Genomic DNA, 21,827 nt, shown 5'->3' with positions numbered 1-21,827 from the left:
TCATCGACGTATAAACTGACATTAAAGTACCATTATATATATTTAAGCCGGAAGCCGCATTCGCTTTTGAATCTGTTTCCCCCGACACCAAAAGCTAGATACGCCGTTGCTCTTCCACCATGTTTCATGTACAGTGAGTATGCGTGCAGCGTTTCTCCTAGAGACTGACTTACGTTGCTTTGTCCCAGTCAGCCATCCTCTCACTAGCCTGTACACAATGATACGATCGCCGTACTCGGCAGCTACAATAACTCCCATAAGGCGCCCTCGTTTTGATAGCCTTTATTGTACAACATTGTGTCAAACGTTACAGTAAGTCCAACTTGACGGATAAGCCAATCAGACCCCCCCCCTGCGAAATGTAGTTATTTATGATTGCATATGAACCACATGTCTTGCATAATTATACGAAATTTCCACTGATCAAAAGAGATCAAAATTGGAAGTTCCATCAATCAAAGTAGTCAGCCTCGTAGACTTGTCATTGTAATGCAGGTATGAACGATTTAAATGAGTCCGGAAATGTGATTTGGCTGACACCAGGTTTGGTAACGTAGGCCCCTAGATGACCTAGTTCCCTGAGTACAAACGGTTGTTAGATTCGTCAAGTCGGGATTTCTGAACTTCTGGTAAAAAGTGGGCACACGAGGGCGCGAAACAAGTACGCCGTGCGCAAATGTTTTTCCTTCGGTGGGCGAGTCAAAACATGAATTTATTCATGACGCCTACTGCTCAACTTCAACCACCTGTGACACAGTGTACATACATGTACACGTGTGCACCGTCACCGCAATCTAATCACGCCATGCTGAGCATCAAATTTTGATCATCATCCAGTGTCATTCATTTCAGAAAATGACCACGAAATACTGAAACTTCGGTTGTGCATTTCTTTGCTTGCACTGTTATTAAAAATCTTTCTTTCAATGCTGTGAGTGTCAAAATTGGATTTCATTTTCTACACAGGAATTGAACTTTAGCAAAGCATGAATCAAACGAAACAAGAGTGCAGTGCATAACTATTCCGAACCAGTGAGGATACTAAGTTTCGAGGATGACTGAAAATGAATGAATTAAAGAGAGATGGAAATTAGCCTTGGACTTGTTTTTAGATAAAAAATGAAAATATAAGCTTATATTTACAAAGATTAATAAAGGCTAGTCAACTTCAAAGGACAGAATGCCTTTTTCAACTATCGAAAATATAACGGGACAAAGTTATTGTCTAAACTTCATTACATTCCATTCTCAGCATATGAAGCATTCACAGAATAAAACTTCAAGTGATCGGACTGCAGTCACGGTGCACACACTTACATGTACACTGTGCACTGGTGGTATGTACAGGTACATGTATACTGGGTCATTGGAGTTCAGTGCAGCAGTAGGCCTCATGAATAATTTATCTTTTTTGACTCACCCACCAACGGAAAAAAATTGCTCGCCGCGCAGCGTCCAAAACATAACTCAGACAACGTCACGGAGAATCCCAACTTTCTCAGGTATACGTTTCTCTGCATAGAGAAGCGGTCATTAACTGTACCCCGCTACACAATCAAAGCACTCAGCCAGTGGCCAGAACCTGAGCATGCGCCATATGTTGCTGATTACCGGTCGACGCGTCGCCTGCATTAATCATTTGATAATTGGAATTCCTGTCTGCCTCTGTTCCGTATGGTGTACTATTTACGACAGACATTCCTCTCTCTCTCTCTCTTGCCTCCCTCCAGGCGACGCAACCAGGACGACGCGACGGCACGACGGCTCCCTTGCGTCGTGCCGTCGGGTGGAACCGTCGCCTTCTTGCCATTTCGTTTGTACATACACGACGCGTAAAGGCCCCTCTATAAACACCATGAAGTAAAGGAAGACAGAACAAGACGCGCGTCGTGCCGTGCGTCGCGTCGTGCTTCAAGCGACGTGATGCACGACACGACGTACGACGCGACGCACAATAGCACGACACGACGGGCGACGGCACGACGCGACGCGTCGTGTGTGTACAAAAGTAATAGCAAGAAGGCGACGGTGCGACCCGACGGAACGAGGCAAAGGAGCCGTCGTGCCGTCATGTCGTGTAGTTGCGTCGCCTGGGGGAGGCTTTGGAGAGAGAAAAATGTGTGTCGTAAATAGTACACCATAGTTCCGCCTCACTACTCTTGTTCTTATTTTCTCAGTTTCAGTGGTATAATCTGTCTTTGTCAACTGAGACTCTTGTTTTTGCATTTTCAAGTGGGTGATTTTCATCAGCACCGTGGTTGTAAATCCCAGGGGGATGGGGGATATCCCCCACCTTTCTTTGGAGGGGGGCTATTGAATCCTCCCCCCATATCTTGTGGTGAGCAAATAAAAAACGTATTGTGAATTTGTATTTTTTTTTCAGACTTCCAACAACTAAAGTGCATTCAGTATCACTCAAAACAAGGGAACCCGATGAAAAACGGACATAAATATGTCTTTCCAAATAAATATTACAGATGAACATCAATATCATGAACACCGACCTCAGAGTCTTCTGGTGTCACCCCCCTCCCCGCTTTTCAAATTTTCATGACCTGGCAAGTAAATCATCCCTCACCTCCCCCATGATTACCAGCACAAAGCTACGCCACTGATCAGGTTAGTACTGTTGTTTCTCAGAGGCAACATATTCATGTGTTCATTTCAGCACCTATTTTCTTCGTATCACTCTTGCAAACGAGAAGCTAGCCCGACGGCCTACGTTGAACAACAAACGCCAATCAGACCAGAAAAACATCTATTGGAAAGGCCAGGGTGGACCCAGAACTAAATTTTTGGGAGATTGCTTTTAAAATACTAAAACTCACTTGTTTTCATCAGTCCCGTTGATAATAGGTACATCAATGTTCTTCTGGTGAAGCGCTTCAATTAACTTGCAGATGAAATAGTCATTGTCTTTACGGGGAAACGACTTTCATAGTATTGGCCGAATTTTATTCTACGATTTAACATGTATTGTGCAAACGTTATTAAAAGGCACAGTCGAGCTAAACTGCTGTGCCGAAATACCCTTGCATGTTTACAGTCCAAAGCAGGCGAGTTTTCAAATGTACGTAATGCGGGTACATAATAGACCTATTAGTACAATAATAGGCCTAATTTATTCATTTATAAAACTCAAATTTCACGATCTAATGCACTGTACTTTAAAAATCCTGTGAGATTACACAATCAAAATACATATATAAGCAATTTAAACAACGAAATAAAACCTAAAAACCTTAGTTCAGTTCGTCTAAAAATTAAGTGCAAAACAAGTATATATACGAGAACAATTTATACGTCAAAATACATAAAACCCAAATACAACAAATATGAGAGTAAATGACAACAATATCGACAATAACATGTGGCGAGAAAGACAAACATATAAGATATACAGGGCAACTGGCGACTACTTTTAACCCTTAATACGTTCATCTCAATCTCAAATGTCACGCAGCAGCTTAGATTCCGTCAAGAATGCGACATAGAGCTCAATGAGGACAAACATTGTCTGTATGTTCAAATTTCGAGAAAAAACGTTCGTGCTTATGCATGTTGACAAGGCGATTGTGCATTGGCATATAGGTGGATGTCGACTAATCCAAAATTAATCTACCGGACACGTGCATGCAATGCAATGCAATACAAGACAAGACAGGACAGGACTAGACTTGAAATTTGCAAAGTGAACTAGAACATGCAAAGCGGTAAGACTTACATCTAAGAATGTCGACGGCATGTTGACTTCTTGAGCATAAACTGCAATGGTGACCAGCCCAAACGATTTTGTAGACCCGACAAACACGACTCGACTGCAGTAAAAAAGTAACACGATAAAAGTGGTCCAAAAGGTCAGGGCCAGTATAAGTATACAGTAGTACAGCTGAGATAATCATTCCAGAAGGTAGTATGTGACCCTGAGGGTAACAAAAAATCTCACATTTTGCACAGAAATTGCAATGGGAGAAAGTGGTATTATCATATGCATGAACCAGTCTCTCTGGCACTGCTTGGAGGCCGCCGCGGGTAGACGTGCTGAATTACAGAGTCATAATTTACCATACATTTTGGAAAGAAAAGTATAAAGGTTAGACATAGACCAAAATTCAAAACAATTTAAGAAAAACGTAAACCGCGTATACAGAGACATTTAAAATAAAATCTACAATCATTTAAATTGCCATATAATACACAGATTGTAAAAAATAGAAAGGAGGGTGGATTTTTATTGCAGATGCCAACGTGCCTTAAGTCAAAGTCATGATGCAGGGACTTATAAGCACTGTATTTAGAGCGACGGAAGGCTCACTAATGGGCGTTCAAATGTGTTTTAATTTGGTTGGTGAATAAAACCCAGAAACAGTCGACATTATCAGCATTATAAACTGCTAAACTACACCATAACTGGGAAATATAAAGTTATGACAGTAGTGCAACCCGTCTGTATAGGTAAAACCACGCCCCTTCCCCCCTGTTTTCTGGCCTCTCGACCAATCAGAAGACTGGATTTTGCCCACGTAACACCTCATTTGCATAAAATGAGGAGGTGGTCCGTACCATTTATAAACATATAAACACCAAGGGTGTTTATATGTTGGAAGGAGTTTTATACAATATAAGGAATATAGTATCAATTATAATAGGAATGTATACTTTACTATTATTACACTGAACCTTGGATAAGCATCTGCTACTACAAATAAACAAAATGTAAAGGATCAATTAAGTACGTTGATTCTTATTGTGTTCGTGATGACTCTTTTACCGCCGTGAAGAATGGTTTAACCCGAACCCGGTTTAATGAATGAAGCGGGACTCGGATATGATCGCCATGTGCGATGACGTGTTGCGACATGTTCGAGTGTTTGCCGCAGTTTTAGGTTTCGGACATCGCCTGAGTCACACCATTTTATGTATGTATTGTACATACACGTGTTACGTATATGCAGTGTAATTCACACAAACATTTTGTTATAGAAGTGTGTGTAGTTTTTTGTTGTAGGTCTACTACGATTTGATACCGTACAAAAGGCCTTACGGGATGTTGGTCGTATATCATCCAAAGAAGAAAAACGTACTATAACAGATATGATAAGAATACAATTACATGCAGGGCAGAGATAAATTTCAAGTACGTAAATTCAATATTGAAGTTAATAATAACGTAGGAATAAAGCGGAACGGATTACAAGCCATTTGCAGTCGTGCTGCCCATGTTGGACACAATAGCTTTTGTATCCGAACGGGGAGATCCTGTTACGTAACAGCGATGAATCATTGGGAAAACAATGAATAAACAACTACCGGACATGTCCTGTCTTGTCCTCTCGCTCGGTTCGACGGTGTTTTTAAACACTATACGCAACCGGCGTTGTCAGCGCGCATTTATACACTACACTTCGTTTGGTAAGCATCGGCAACGATTGTCATGAAGTCGAGTGTTTTGGAGGAGTAACGAGAATCTTGACATGGACTGGATCCGAGTTAACTAGGTTAGCATTTTTGCCACTTTTGCTCATGTTATAGGTCAGCTTGGAAGTCTAAATGTACACTTGATAAGCCAAACTCGGATAATTCAAATCTTCTCTTATAAGTCATATTACATCGCCATTCTATGATACAACAATGCTGAACTCAAAGCTCTCCTTAACCAAAATTTTAAACCTGTTCCCTTGAGAATTGACTTTAGAGGTTTCACTGCATATATCAATTATTACTCCTCAGTCTGTGATTGACTCAAGGTAATTTTTATCGAAGCAAAAATGCAGATACTTAGGCTAATAACAGATAAAATATTACTACGGACAACTCTCCGACATATTTAAAACCAATCGCTAGGTTGTTTGAATCGACATGGTGAGACAAAAACTAACCTGGGAACTCATCAGAATTCCTAAAGGGGTCCATGGACAGTAGACGGTTTTTACTGTATACATTTTATTACGTTGCCGATCAACGTTTGAGACTACAAACATGGCGCAATAAAAGTCTCTCTGTGTTGACGGGGGTACGTCAATCCAGTTGATTTATAAAAGCTATAAACTTTATTTCGCAAGAAGGTCTCCCTTCCAAACATTTAACGATACGCTTGTACATACAGGCATGAAACAGTTTTCTTTTAGGCTTTACATCTGTTGTATAATGAGTACGACACGAAGCGGGAATGAAGTACAAGTAAGGTTTGAAAGTCGGGCTGTTCGTTACGCTAACTTGAAGTTTTGCAATAAATTCGACAAGCTTAAGGCCTATTACCATGCTGTTCGTTATAACACGAACATAACTTCTTCGCGTTCGTAATTAGATGGCTATTTTAAAAAGAATAGAGGAACGTTCGTCATTAACATCAACGGTTTGTGATTAGGAGATGAGTACGGCTTAGGTATCTGCTGGCCGCTGCGTAACAGGAGACACCTGTGCCCTGTGCCTTTGTACAGAAGCACACATCAAAAACACATCAAAATTCTAACCGAAAGAGATGAATTATATTCATACAATTGCGACGGAAAAAACATGGAATGACTGTCTAAAAGAGGAATACAAATAATATGAATGATTTTAAATCATTCAAAGTTTCAGTAGAAGTAGAAAATGATACATTAATAAATTTAAACAGAAATTGAACAGTATGTCAATCGAGTATACCTGCTTGTTTTGAAATGTCTAAACAAATTGGCTCCTATGTATATGACAAATCTGTTTGTGCCATTCACACAGATTCGTGAAACAAGATACTCAGTTAACAAGACACTTAAAGTCCCTTTAGCAAAAAAAGAATGCTACGATCAAAGTTTTGCAAAAATATGGACCAATTTGCCAGAGCAACTCAGAAGTATAGAGTCCTTAAGGAATTAAAATCAGAACTACAGAAAGCCATGACCAGTGCTGTGTCGTCCAAAATGCTGATCTATGGAGCTGTTAACTTGGTTGCCAATGTTCATTGGTGCCGGAGCGTGTTCATTTTTCCCCATTTTTTTATTTGCGGGTTTCCCCATCCCGTGATCATTGTTTAATTAATGCGTTGATTATTTAAAAGTTCACTTGTGTATCATATTTTAATGGTTGTTAATGTTTGTCGTATTTGTCAATTTTACTTTTCATCGCGAGCTTCTAACTTTTTTATTAGTCATCGCAGGGCCTCAATGGAGGCCAGTTTGTTTGAGCATACCCTGGGTAAAGAAATGGAATAAATGAATAAATAAATTATGTGATTCGTGTTAACACGTTCATATTTTCCTCGTTAATGCAATTTTGTGTCTTTTAATTTGCAATTTATCACATTTTATGACGTATATTTTCTGTGCATATACTGATCATTTCTTCAATTCTCTTTATTTGTTGATGGGCTTTATTTCGTTTTACATGAATCATTAAAATACAACCCCCAGGGACGCGGTATGATTTTTTTTGCGTGGTTGCGGGAGCGGACTTGTCAGATGAGACCGTATCATTTCTCAGGGTTGCAGAGCCCTGAGTCCGTGCTAAAGGTATATAAATGCTTCAGTAGTTGTCCCCTAGCCTCTACAGCTCTTAAAAACCACCAAAATGTACATCACAGTACCGTGTGCGCCCTTTTTCCCAGGCTATCCCGATTTGAGGGGGGGGGTTCGCCACGCGCCAGCCAAGCCACACCACCACTGCAACACCCCCCAACCAAAATAACACTTTAGGAGGCCTCCAGACAGAGTTCCAGACAGCTGTCACTGATAAGAAATATTCCACTGCCCAGGCACTGTTTTGTAAATAATTCATTAGATCGTACACAAGGGGTCACTTAACACACTGTCTTATGGGAGTTGGCTGGAAGCTGGCTATTTTTTGTTTATTATTATTTTCTGGCTAGGGGAGGCCCTGGCTTTAAAATGACTAAACCAGGTTTTTCAGCATAAACAGGGGTAGGATATGATAAATAGTTGATGCATTTGGACGAAATATTTTACATTTTACACCTTAATTCTTTGTTCAGTATGAGCCGTGACAACAATCTTGGTTGGTTTATTTTTTGTAACCCCAAAACGATTGTCAACAGCAATCATATGTTCTGTAGAGATTTAGTTCGAGATTTTTACCGAACAGGAATCATTGCCAGTAACACATTTTCCTGTGTAAATGAAACCGAGAATCTCCCTCTTTGGAATAACAACGTCATTACAGTCAATTCGGATATGGTTATGGACAGTAAGTTGCTCAAACAACAAGGGATTTTTTATCTACATCAAGTTTTGGAGAATGGTCAATTCGTTTCCTTCAGAAAGTTATCGAATCGATGCAAAATATTGCCCATTAATGCGGGCCGCATCGTAGCCAGACTCAGAAACCGTGTGAATGCTGATTTTGTAGGTGAAACAAGAGAGGGGCCTGCTAACCATTTCTTAAACAGCATCGTCCTTTTGGACAAGAGTGGAAAGGAATTACATGTAACCGATTTTTGCGTGAAAATGGTTTATGACATCATAATTTGCAAAAATGTCACTAACCCGTATGTTCAGGTTTTGTGGGAAAAATTGTTCAAAGCTGATTCTCTTGAATGGAGCAAGATTTGGACCAATGGAAGATGTCCTCTTCTCGATGCAGATGACAAAGAAGTATGGTACAAGCTCAAACATAGAATCCTTCCTACCAAGGAAAAGTTAAAGAGTTACGGTTTAATTGACAATGATATCTGTTCACTCTGCGAAAAGGAAAGAGAAGATTTAGAGCATTTGTTTATAAAATGTAAATACGTTTCTGAAGCATGGTTTTTTGTAGAAAATATTATCTGTAAGTACACCAAAGATGTTAGTTTTTGTCTTTCTGATACGAAACGAATTTTGGGATCGAAGGTTCAAAACCATTTATGTTTATTTCTGATAGGACGTCTCCATCGAATTATATGGCAAGTGAGATGTAATACTGTTTATCGCAAAAATGACACCCGTGATATTCTAACTGTGTATAAGTTTAACCTGAGGAATTTTATTCGTTTGGAAAAACACAGATTAGACAACGATGTCTTCCTTTCCATTTATGCTAAAAATTCAGTTCTTTGCAAACTTCAGAATGATGATCTTGTTTTCTGCTTCTAAGCACGTCTTAACGTATCGATGCCACTTTTCCTGGAGAAATACCAATCTGGCAATAAGATGCCTGCCTTTCACAAGTTTTCCTTTTTTATGTGTAAATAACTAGGTTCATGTTTAGTTCTTTAAATGTTACAAGTTTTGTTTTGTTTGTTTTGTAACATGTTCCTTTTGTAAATTGTGTGTGATTTTGAAATAAATGGAGCTGTATAGCTCCACTGTCACGAAAAAAAAAATAGTTGATGCATTTGGACGAAATATTTTACATTTTACACCTTAATTAGCTCCAGGGGCCTCTCCAAAAGAGGCCACTCCCTCCACGCAGGGTCTTAATTAAAGTTAAATATTACTAATGCGGAGGTAGACATTGAGTCTATAATAGACCTATTTATTGAAATGGGAATAAACGTGTCCAGACAGGTTTCCCGTGTGGATTTTAATATGCAAACATGACGTAATCATAGCTCGTTCCCAATCGGACTGAAGCTGTGTTGTGTGACGTGTCCAGACACGTTTCTTGTGTGGAACGATCCGTTCAACATGACGCCATGCCTCCTTCACGAGATCATAGTTCTCAGCCCGTCACATTACAGATTGGATTTTCTTAGCCAATCATATGTATTTACGTGACAGAATGTTTAACTATGCAAGTACGACGTCCGCAATAGAATAATAAATGTTCTAATATTGTAGCCACAGCAACAGCTATTGACACATCGCTCAGAACAGCTCTCGCTCAAGTGTACGAGTATTACACATGACGTTTCCTCTCCTGTTTTGTAAAGCGGCAAATACATGTACACTGTATAATCAATCAGTCTTTGTTCTTTCCATTTACAGATCAGACCTTAAAGCAAGAAAATTTTGGAAGAGAAGCAGAAAGAAGTCGCGAACAACAGAGCGTGGCAGTCGTAAAAAAGTCCTCGAGTGGAAAAGGTATCCTTTGCATCAGTAATGAGACTGATGCAACCACCTACTGTATATATTTTGTGTTAATCATAATATGCATCATAACGGGAGACCAAGACACTGTGCGCTAGAAATATTAATTCATATGTCGCTGTTAAACATCAGTCTACATGTGGTTTCCTTACTTATTCTCTAGACATCCGTGCATATTTAGGATGTTTTGCATAATGATTTGGGCCATTAGTAAGTTTTAGTCTGTCTTTTGGGGTATATTATCATTCATACCTTAACCCTCAACGTTTCTCGTTACTTCACAGATGTTTACTTGCAAGATATGCGATAAGACGTTCACCAGAAGGGACAATTACAGCCGTCACGCAGCCCGTCACAACGATGCTAGCCAACATCAGTGTAACTCGTGCGGCAAAGTATTCGCTCGCCGTGACAACTACTTTCGACATTTTAGGAGTCATCATGGTGAAGAGCAAATCGGCTTTAGAGCGACAGCAGACGACCAACCAGTCGCAGCCAAACGACAGAAAATTACCGATTCCAACAACATCGCAGACATCACCGATTTATACCGTGTGTCCAAGGTGAAAGAGGTAGAGATGAAAAAGTTTAGCACGAAGGGGTTAGACTACACCGTCACGTTTGAAGACAACCTGGATATCCCTGACAAAACAGCCGTGTTGCAGACTCTCCATCGAGTTTTGGATAGCCTGTTTGACACATTGATGACTGGTGCAGGCTCTAAGGATCTCGTGCGCATGGTGGTCACGTGTCCCGAGCTCGACTACCCCATCCAGTTACCGTTCATCACCAAGGATCAGTTGACTGCAGAACGATTTATGTCCCGAATTGAGCAGGTGGTGCAAAGTAATGAACAATTTTCCTTGGATAGCAGTCTTCATATTAACATAACCCATGTGGCCATGCCACTTGGGGGAAAATTAACAAGAAACGTTACGTCAATTTCTAACGCTTCCTCAAAGAGAAAAAATGCATAATACAAATAAACAACAAGGATGAACTGTGCTGTGCTAAAGCAAAAGTCACAGCAAAGGCTAAAATTGAGGGGCATGAATGCTGGGAGGCCATCCGCAAAGGATGTACAATTCAACTGAATCTGGCCGAGGACCTTCACAAACTTGCTGGGATTCCTTTTTCAAAGTGTGGTATGGAGGAAATAAAACAATTTCAACGCGTTCTTCCCGGATATCAGATTTTATTAGCTTCTAAAGAACATGCAAGCTCCATCATCTTCAAAGGTCCACCAGCAGGCAAACAGATATGCCTGTATTTTCACGACGGGCACTATGACGTCATTACAAAAATGCCAGCCTTTGTAAACCGAAGCCATTTTTGTGTCACGTGCCTGAAGGGGTTCGATCACCCCGAAGACCATCGCTGCCAAAACTCTTGCAAGCTATGTTTTCAAGCCAACTGCATGGAGGAGGAGTGGATCTACTGTCGCGATTGCAATCGCCATTTCAAAAGTTCAACCTGTTTTCAGAATCATTTGAAGAGAAACAGTGGAGGCGCTTCCGTTTGCAAGACGTACTACAGGTGCAAAGATTGCAGTCAGTTCATCAGCCGGTCGTATCACAAGGCCAAAGAGCACGTGAGTGGTGAAAAATACTGCACCGTATGCAGAGGGTATGTTCCACAAGATCATCTCTGTTACATGCAGCCTGTCGTGGTAAGCAGTACAGACACCAAAGAGGTGGGCAACAAAAAGGGAGAAGAGGAAAGGAACGAGGAAGCAACATCTTACATCTTCTTTGACTTTGAGTGCATGCAGGAAACGGGGATCCGTGAACCCAATTTATGCATTGCTCACAAGGTATGCGGTGACTGCTTAGACAGAGAAGACACTACTTGTCAACGCTGCGGGAACCGAGAGCGCGTGTTTCAGGGACCAGACACTCAAAAGCAATTCTTTGAATGGCTGTTCGTGGAGGAAAATGCTGGAGCCGTAGTCCTATGTCACAACTTCAAGGGCTATGATTCTTTCTTCATTCTTCGATACTTGTACGATAATGCGGTTCTACCCGAGGTTATTCTGAATGGTGCGAAGGTCATGAGCATCAAGGTGCAAGTCAACGATATGAAGTTTATAGACTCCCTTAATTTCCTCCCCATGGCACTTTCCAAGCTACCAGGAGCGTTTGGCCTGAAAGTATTGGCAAAAGGCTACTTTCCACACTTCTTCAACACAAGAGCCAATCAAGAGAAAGTTCTGTCCCACCTTCCTGACATGCGATACTGTAATCCTGACGCTATGAAACCTGCCGACAGAGCGAAATTCGTATCTTGGTACAGCGATCATCAAAGAGACTCCTTTGATTTCAAGAGGGAAATCTTAAAATACTGTCAGTCCGATGTCGACATTCTCCGTCGTTGCTGTCTACGCTTCAGGGCACTATTCATGGAAATGACAGCGGACGAGACCTCTCTCGGCATCGACCCCTTCCAACAGTGTATTACCGTTGCTTCAGCCTGCAACCTCGTGTACCGCACCAAGTACTTGAACCCAGATACCATCGGCATCATCCACCCTTCAGGGTACCGCTCAAATGACCGTCAGTCAGTCAAGGCCCTTCAGTGGCTGAAATGGACAGCCCACGAAACCGGTCATAACATTCAGCATGCGGGTAATAATGGAGAGGTGCATGTTGGGAAATACAGAGTTGACGGCTTCTACATCGATGATGGCGTAAAGACGGTCCTGGAGTTTAACGGCTGCCTCCATCGTGGGCATACGTGTTTGGCTCGCGAAACCAAACATCCCCTAAACGGCCTAACGATGGAGGAACTTCATCAGAAGACGCTAGAGAGACGCAAGTTTATCATTGATCAAGGCTACCGGTATATCGAGCAGTGGGAGTTTGATTTCGATGCCGAACTTACGTCAAATACGACTATGAGAGATTTTATCTCGGCTTTGGAAATTGCTACTCCTCTTATCCCACGCGATGCCTTCTGTGGAGGACGCACTAACGCAACCAGACTCTTTTACGAAGCAGAGCCGGGGGAGAAAATCAAATAGGTGGATTTTACCAGTCTCTACCCCTACATCAATAAATAAGGTAAATATCTCATTGGTCATCCCACCATTATCACCGAAAACTATTAGGGAGTGATATTAGGGAGTACGAGGGTCTGGTTAAGTGTAAAGTGCCTCCTCCCAGAGGGTTTTACCATCCGGTCATCCCATACAAGACCTGTGGACGCCTGATGTTTCCGTTATGTGTCACATGCAGCGAATCATTGCAGCAGTTACCTTGTCTCCACACTGACGAAGAGCGCGCTCTCACAGGTACGTGGGTGACTATGGAGCCACAAAAAGCATTGGACAAAGGCTACAGGATTTTGAAGATCTACGAGGTCTGGCACTTTGACGAAATTTCTCTGAACGACCCGGACACAAAAGAAGGAGGGCTGTTCGCTTCGTACGTCAATGCATTTTTAAAGATGAAGCAAGAAGCGAGCGACTGGCCAGCATGGTGTCAAACTGATGAACTAAAGCACAAGTACATCAAGAGTTACTTTAACAGAGAAGGCGTCCAGCTAGATTGGAATAACATTCAGAAAAACCCCGGCCTCAGGGCACTGGCTAAACTCATGTTGAATAGTTTTTGGGGAAAATTTGGTCAACGCCCCAACATGGCAAAAACAACACACATTACCGATCCTTCGGAATATTTTGAGATGATGACGAGAGACGATGTCGAGGTGAACAGCGCACACTTCGTCTCGGAGGAGATGGTTGAAGTCCAGTGGCAGAATACCGAAGACTTCGTCGAGCCGTCTGGCCGTACCAACGTGGTCATCGCGGCCTACACAACAGCACAGGCTAGGCTCAAACTTTACGAGCTCTTAGAATCCCTTGATCGTAGGGTATTGTACTGTGACACCGATAGTGTGATATACGTCAGCAGAGAGGGAGAGTGGGAACCCGACATTGGGGATTATTTGGGTGAGCACACAAACGAAATTGATTGTGACAACCATATTTCGTCATTCGTGTCGGGCAGTCCGAAAAACTACGCTTATAAATTGGCTAAGCCGGATAAAAGCGGAAACACAACATTTTGTAAAGTCCGCGGTATAACGCTGAATTACCGTAACCAGTCAATCGTGAACTTCGACAAAATGTTTCAAATGGTCCATAGTATCGGTCCGTCTAAAGTACAAGTCGTTGACCCGTATAAGATATCAAGAAATAAGAAAACGATGAACATCGAAACAAAAGAAGAAAAGAAATTTTATCAGGTAGTTTACAGTAAACGGGTCCAAGTCAAAAACTTTGACACTCTACCCTATGGCTACTAACAACGTACAATCGGTGTTTTTATGTCATGAATTGTGGAAGATGCAAAATGTCAATGCTTCTGTAAATGAAATAGAAATTCCATATATCCCCCAGTGTAAAATGAAGTGTTCCTGTCAATATTCTAACTACGGGTTTACTCACTAAACTGTTTGGGTAATCGGAACACAAAACACTGCTTTTTAACAATTGATATTACACAGTAAGCATTTAAGTCGAAACAAGAATATTAAAAATGCATCATCTAATACAGGTATATGGGATACTGTATTTTCACCGTGAAGGTCTTACTTGACCGGTATTTTAAAAACAATGCCATATTCTGTTGAAATTAGAGGTTGATTTGTACTGTTGTCTTGACCGATAAAGGGGATGTTTCATAATTTATGTGAAGTTAAATATTACCCCGAACAAAAGAAATAAGTAATTAATAGACCTTCCGTTCTGCAACTTAGGCCTATTTAAATTTTATAATAGCAGCCAAAGTCCCATAAATGTACTTAACGTAGCTAAGCATTTCCTTTATTTAGAGATTACGATTTGTGAAATTGAAGTGAGTTTAAATAAATACTGGAAACTGTATTTTGCCCGTTGACCACTCAAGGTATTCTGATGCATGCCGGTTGGTTTTAGGCACCCCGTGTCGTCTTTGTATTTGATTGTTCTGACTTGGAACTGCACACATTGCTTTAACTAATAGTTGTCACAGTGCGACTGACATTAGCTACGTATCTGAAATGCTTTCCTTAAAAGAACAATGCAGTAGGATTTGTACGAGTTTCTTGACATGTACGTGTATAACTTTTCACCCCATCTGTGGAAGTAAAATGGAGAAATTTCAACATTTTGGTTTTTGATGAATACTCCCTATTCACGAGTCAAGGCGTGTTGTTGTTCAAGGCAGCACAGGAGCGTCTCCATAAAAAGCAAATAAAAAATAACAAATAAAAATAAAATAAAAATTTCACTTTTACCTTTTAAACAGCTTGTTTAAACATTAGAAGCAGTCAACATTTCTTCAAATTTTGTTGATGGGTGATTTTAAAGGACTGTTTTCTGTTCTGATGTTCTTTTGACAAACGTACAGCGCCTTCCCGGATATTTGTTAAAGATTTGCTATGATTAGAAAACTAAGACCTTTTCACTTCCACCTAAAACACGTATTTAAATCTTGTTTGCATTGTTGCAATAACAATACGTTTGGAAAACAAATTGAGCTAAACGTCAGCTTTATCTTCCTTTCAATTATATATTTCAACTCACTGTGACAAAAAAATATACATGCACATGTATCTGCAAGAATAAATTTTAATCTATATTCTTAAAGCAAACATAAATAAGAACACATTTTCAGATAAATAGGGGCAAAACATCAAACATCTATCGGGGCCTGGAAAGTGAAAAAGACAAACATCACGTGACAATAATTTGGATGATTTAATCCTGTGCCTCAGATGTGCAAGTTCATCAAAAATTTTATTTCTAAGTAAATTAATTAAACTGTAAAGCAAACGTTGTAGAACTTATGTGTGTGTGTATAGAATGTGACTCGGAGATGTCCAGTAAATAGGGTTAAGAATAGCCCGTTCTTTCTCAAAAGTTGTAAGAAATATACTGATATATTTTTTGCAAACACATTTGGCCAGAAAGACCACCAAGGACATGACCATGCTCGGTAAATTCTCATCCAAGAGGAGTTTTGTGTGGCAAGACCGGTGAAGGGGACTTAGCGACTTAGTAACAATAAATTATTTAAAAACAATACGAAAGAGATAACAGGAGAAATATTATGGCATTACGTCAGTAAATGAATAGTAGTAATCAAGGATCAACAGGTACTAATTATTAGTGTTTCCTCGTACATAATGCTTTAAAGCAGTCTTTTTAAAATTTTACTCTTACTTGTAAAATTCACTTTTTAATTTTGCAATATTTTATGAACTGTTCTGACGTAACTGACGTGACGTTTTTAATTTTTTTGAATCGGAGTACAACGATCCACATCAGTAAGTGCACATTATTTTGCAAACATCGGGCACGTGGTCCTAAAGAAAAATTGTAACTGCTGAAAATTCTCGTATTTTTACCGAATGTGATGTACATGTACTATACACTTCAAAAGAAGTTGACCGAAACTCCAAAAATAGTGATCGACTCTCTGGCCAGGGACGTGTTTCGAACGCGTGAAACACGCCCGAGCGATTACACTTCGGACTATCCATTCACTCAGACGGTATGGGTTCTACCATCAATGCTATTTGAGTCAACCCGTGAGGGTCGTCACACCGTTCACAATGAGAATTAACGTACTACATGGATCCTTGCTCTGTGGTCCTTCATGGCAGCACGACTGCAAATGGCGTGTAATCCGTTCCGCTTTATTCCTACGTTATTATTAACTTCAATCTTGAATTTACGTACTGTAAATTTATCTCTGCCCTGCATGTAATTGTTTTCTTATCGTATCTGTTATGGTACGTTTTTCTACTTTGGATGATATACGACCAACATCCCGTAAGGCCTTTTGTACGGTATCAAATCGTAGTAGACCTACAACAAAAAACTACACACACTTCTATAAAAAATGTGTGAATTACACTGCATATACGTAACACGTGTATGTACAATACATACATAAAATGGTGTGACTCAGGCGATGTCCGAAACCTAAAACTGCGGCAAACACTCGAACATGTCGCAACACGTCATCGCACATGGCGATCATATCCGAGTCCCGCTTCATTCATTAAACCGGGTTCGGGTTAAACCATTCTTCACGGCGGTAAAAGAGTCATCACGAACACAATAAGAATCAACGTACTTAATTGATCCTTTACATTTTGTCTATATGTAGTAGCAGATGCTTATCCAAGGTTCAGTGTAATAATAGTAAAGTATACATTCCTATTATAATTAATACTGTATTCCTTATGTTGTATAAAAATCCTTCCAACATATAAACACCCTTACTATAAATGGTACGGACCGCCTCCTCATTTTATGCAAATGAGGTGTTACGTGGGCAAAATCCAGTCTTCTGATTGGTCGAGAGGCCAGAAAACAGGGGGGAAAGGGGTGTGGTTTTACCTATACAGACGGGTTGCACTACTAATGACAGGCCATCTATTAAGGAGGTCCGCTTAAATTATTAGTTTATGGACGCCAAGGCAAAGGAAGACGGGCAAGAAGAGTCCAGATGTAACTGTCTCAGTTATACAGAGTTTTATTTACATGTCAACTTTGGGGGTTCAAATATCTAGGTTTGATCACAGTAAATTGCAATTCAAATCCTCCTAAAATTCCTTTACTTCCCCCAAATCCCTAAAATTCCCCGAACGCCTGGCCGGTGTGCGACCGTAAACTTAGCCTTCCAGACAGCACCTAATAATGAACAGCGTGTGGAGTAAAGATTGAAACCCTAGTGTAAATCTTACGAGTCGCTACACAAACAGCTTGAGTGCAATGTGCAGTGAACAATATCACATGTACATGTACGCTTCACAATCAAGACGGTGAATTTCCACTCCAAAATCACCCATTGCGCGTCCTGCTATGACCCCAATAATCATCAAGTCGGGTCACATACTATGGAATCATAAATTGCGAAGGTGAAAAGACTGCAAATCAGCTATTACAGTGCAAAAAGCTAAAACACGCTTCCCTACATCTTCCCTGCTTTAAGAACCTTCGCCCTCGAGTGGTTCAGTCTCATTACATTTCAAAAACTTAACCTCTGGTCCAGGAGTGAAGAGCGTGTCATTGAATTCAGCCCATGATTCATTAGCCAACTGCTTGTTTTTTCCCAACCATTATTGCAGAATATCCAGCTGTCAATAATTTCAAGTAACATTACAGAACACTTCTAAAGCTCAAAATTGAATTCGGTACAGTTTGCAAAGTATTAAGTCAATAAAGTTAACCAATGTAATCATCAGTTCAGATAACACCTGAAACAAAAGTTACAATTTGATACCATATAAAAAGGCAAAATGAATATCATAAGCGAGAAAGGGCACTGTAATGAAGCTATAAGCGGTGTAAAAATACAAGTGGTTTCTCAGGAGCTCAGTACTTCTCAATAAACACTTGAAATACAGTCATTAATAACATATTTATCAACAAAAAGGCCATCTAATATTTGACCTCAACAAATATGAACCATGAACTAAAAGGTTCACTATAGGAGACTGCACAAAGGCACTATCCCGCCAAGGCAGGCAAATCTCACCGTTGAACACTATTAAACAACTTTACACAAGGTCTGAGGCTTATCAGACATGTACCATAAATAACTACAATCATCTACGTTATAGCGTTAGGCCAGCGACCAGTCAAAATTTTACAAAGACTTGATCGCTGTGGGTAAAAATCATGTTCAGTCAGTTGAGCTACTCCATGCAGAAATGAGGTTTCCATCAATACACTCTCTGAGCATGTTTGCATTTTATGCGACCAATTTGGGGTCGACGGATAACTGAAAGATGCCACATTTGAGGTTTTCTCAGACCCATCGACATCTGGAGATGAGCTGTAACCTACATTAATGTCAGTGTCATTATCAAGATCATTGTGTACTTCTGTATTTTCAACGATTTAAGATTCAAAGCTGCCCTCTACCTCCGTTGACACCAGAGGAGGGTCACTTGGGTTCCCTGCTTTTTCCTCTGCCTTAACGGTCAATGCAGCAACCAAGTTTTTTGTGAGATTTAAAAACCCACAATACAGTTTTCTCGACCTGGGGTACTGCTTACCTCTTCATTTCCATTGTACTGGCACTGAATACAAGTTTCAATATCATCTTGCTTCGCACAACATGAGATAGAAAACTGATGTGAACATCAACTGGCTTTGGGATGTCTCTAATAAGCCCATTGCTTTGTCTTTGTTTAAGGTTTGTACCCCCAACCTGTTCTACCTCATCAGAAGAACAATTCAAATAAGGGTCAACAGCAATCGAATAATTTTCTGTACTACCCAACTCTCCAAACAACTCAAGAGCTATATCCCGTAATTTATAGAATGTGAGGTCTGGATATTTTGTTCCTAATTTGCGCAACTCTAGTCGCACACATGAATCCAGAGCCCCTTCAATAAACTGCTCTCTCAGTCTTTTGTCTCTTAGGTAATTAAGAGCTTTTTCTTCACCAGGATTAGTGGCAGCCTTTTCTATGCGACTATAAATCAACATCAAGGTCCGACCAAAATCCATCAATGATTCACCTTGTTGCTGCTTCCGAGCATAAAACCTTGCTCTGAGAGAATGAACAAATTCTTGAGAACCAAATCTTGCACTCAAAATTCCGATGATTTTAGACAAATCTCTACGATATCCCCGAGGACTACAAAATACCTCTTCTCTGGCAACGCCTCCTAAATGGTCAAGAACTACTGTGACCTTTACAACACCCTCAAGATGAAATTCTCTGCAACACGATTCAAATTCGTCCGACCAATCTGCAAGGGAAAGGTCCCCTACATTTTGGGTCGGACACAAAATATTGGTAGGCTCAGTTGCACGTTTTCACAAATCATGGTTTGGAGCGCATCAACTAGAGCCCTTTGCAACTGCACAATAATGTTTTTGAGGACTTCTGCGGATGCCATACTTTCTCATGAACAGACAACAGGTAAGATAATGTAACATGCGCATAGTAATCCAGTAACTAATTTGCACAACAATATTCAGTAATAATAGCAAAGATTACTCAACACAGTGTAACTACTATTCAGGTGCAGCAAATCCCCATCACTAAACAGTGGGGAATAAAACAGTGACACTTTGTATCTTCAGAAAGGTAACAAAGTGACCAATGTTAAAGGGTTTCTCATACACGAAAACCACAGCTAAAAATCGCCCAACAGACTCTCTCGTATGTTAAAGTAATGGGTCGACAGGAATAAAATACAAAAAGGGATTTACTAGAGCAATAGACCTGTCAGTCAATAAAAGCTCCTCCAGAACAAAACAGGGAATATAAAGACACACATCCCTTTTAATACTGAGTGGAAGCATGTGAATGTACGTGGATTAAACACACACAAAATGCCAACAGTGTTGGCACAAAATGCTGTTTTGCAAAGGGAAAACTTAATATAAAAACTTTTCCCTCTTCAATACAAATACAACAGAAAAAAGTGATGAATCCACAAAAACTATGAGACTGACAAGCCCAGCCCATTTGCCCTCGTTACAAAACAATGTATCAGATGCACGAGTACCGTACACATAAACAGAGATCTGCAATGATAAATACTACTTCGGGTTACTTCTACAACACGACAGTGCATAAATTTGCAGACACTTAAAAAGTACCAGTGCACCACTGACAAACACATTTATCAACGTATCATGGAAAGACTATCATGATGTATCATACAAGTCCACAGGTCAGGGAGAAAACACATTCGGTCCTGCCTTGAGTGATTCCAAAGAGCAAGAATGTCTCACCATCAGCAAACCAGAATTTGGCTGATGCTTCAAAAGACACCCCAAACAGACCTTGTCACCTGGCGCTCAAATCAGCAACACCATAAGGCAGGCATTCGGGGAATAACAAAACTCAGATTGTTTGAGAACAACCCAACTTTAACTGTCCAAAGCATTGTGTCTACGACGCCACTTTCTGTTATGACAGGCCATCTATTAAGGAGGTCCGCTTAAATTATTAGTTTAAGGACGCCAAGGCAAAGGAAGACGGGCAAGAAGAGTCCAGATGTAACTGTCTCAATTATACAGAGTTTTATTTACATGTCAACTTTGGGGGTTCAAATATCTAGGTTTGATCACAGTTAATTGCAATTCAAATCCTTTATTCTTAATATTCCTCTAATTCCCCAAAATCCCTTAAATTCCCCGAATGCCAGGCCGGTGTGCGACCGTAAACCTTGCCTTCTAGACAGCACCTAATAATGAACAGTGTGTGGAGTAAAGATCGAAACCCTAGTGTAAATCTTACGAGTCGCTCCACAAACAGCTTGAGTGCAATGTGTAGTGAACAATATCACATGTACATGTACGCTTCACACGAAACGTTTTCAATCAAGACGGTGAATTTTCGCTCCAAAATCACTCATTTCGCGTTCTGCTATGACCCCAATAATCATCAAGTCGGGTCACATACTATGGTATCATAGATTGCGAAGGTGAAGAGACTGCAAATCAGCTATTACAGTGCAAAAAGCTAGTTTTCATGGTAACAGGTTAATCCTAAGATACTCACTCTGTGGTGCCCACACTGGAAAGGATTATAATTATTACTCGCACGCCCACATAACACGTAACATGCAGATTTCTGATAGTCTTATTTGAAAACCCCCGACTAACTATTGCTGTCAAAGATTGCTTTTTGAAGTAACTTGCCTATACCTGTCACAAAGTGCTGAAAATATATCAGATCAAATAAACAAAAAACCAAATACACTGTATAAGATCAGTCGCAGGACTGGGGGTACATTTTGCGGGGCAATGGGCGGGGGGCTTATGCAGTTTTGGCGGTAGACACTAAATGGGTTTGGCCATA

At 40.4% G+C, this 21,827-nt stretch overlaps 1 protein-coding gene and 1 long non-coding RNA gene across 5 annotated transcripts in view; one reads left to right on the top strand and one right to left on the bottom strand.

Annotated features, from left to right (window-relative positions):
- LOC110986686 (b(0,+)-type amino acid transporter 1-like) overlaps nucleotides 1-21,827 on the bottom strand; it is a 73,519-nt gene that overhangs the window by 24,565 nt on the left and 27,127 nt on the right. For 2 of the 4 annotated variants that reach the window (XM_087146564.1, XM_087146565.1), the window contains one exon: nucleotides 3,725-3,818. The exons of 1 other annotated variant lie outside the window; for it this stretch is intronic. In XM_087146564.1, the coding sequence (XP_087002690.1) occupies nucleotides 3,725-3,818 (94 nt within the window). Of the gene's footprint in view, nucleotides 1-3,724; nucleotides 3,819-21,527; nucleotides 21,547-21,827 lie in introns of those variants that run through there. One more of the 4 variants, XM_087146566.1, reaches the window with a different exon arrangement.
- Nucleotides 5,250-10,968, top strand: LOC110986687 (uncharacterized). The gene is made up of 3 exons (XR_015427867.1): nucleotides 5,250-5,498; nucleotides 9,903-9,998; nucleotides 10,289-10,968. It is a non-coding gene; the product is annotated as an uncharacterized LOC110986687 (long non-coding RNA).

The sequence above is a fragment of the Acanthaster planci genome, linkage group LG15, assembly GCF_054643075.1.
Source record: "Acanthaster planci isolate LZ-2023a linkage group LG15, COTS_SCS, whole genome shotgun sequence".
Classification (NCBI taxonomy): domain Eukaryota; kingdom Metazoa; phylum Echinodermata; class Asteroidea; order Valvatida; family Acanthasteridae; genus Acanthaster; species Acanthaster planci.
This window is presented reverse-complemented; position numbering and strand designations above follow the sequence as displayed.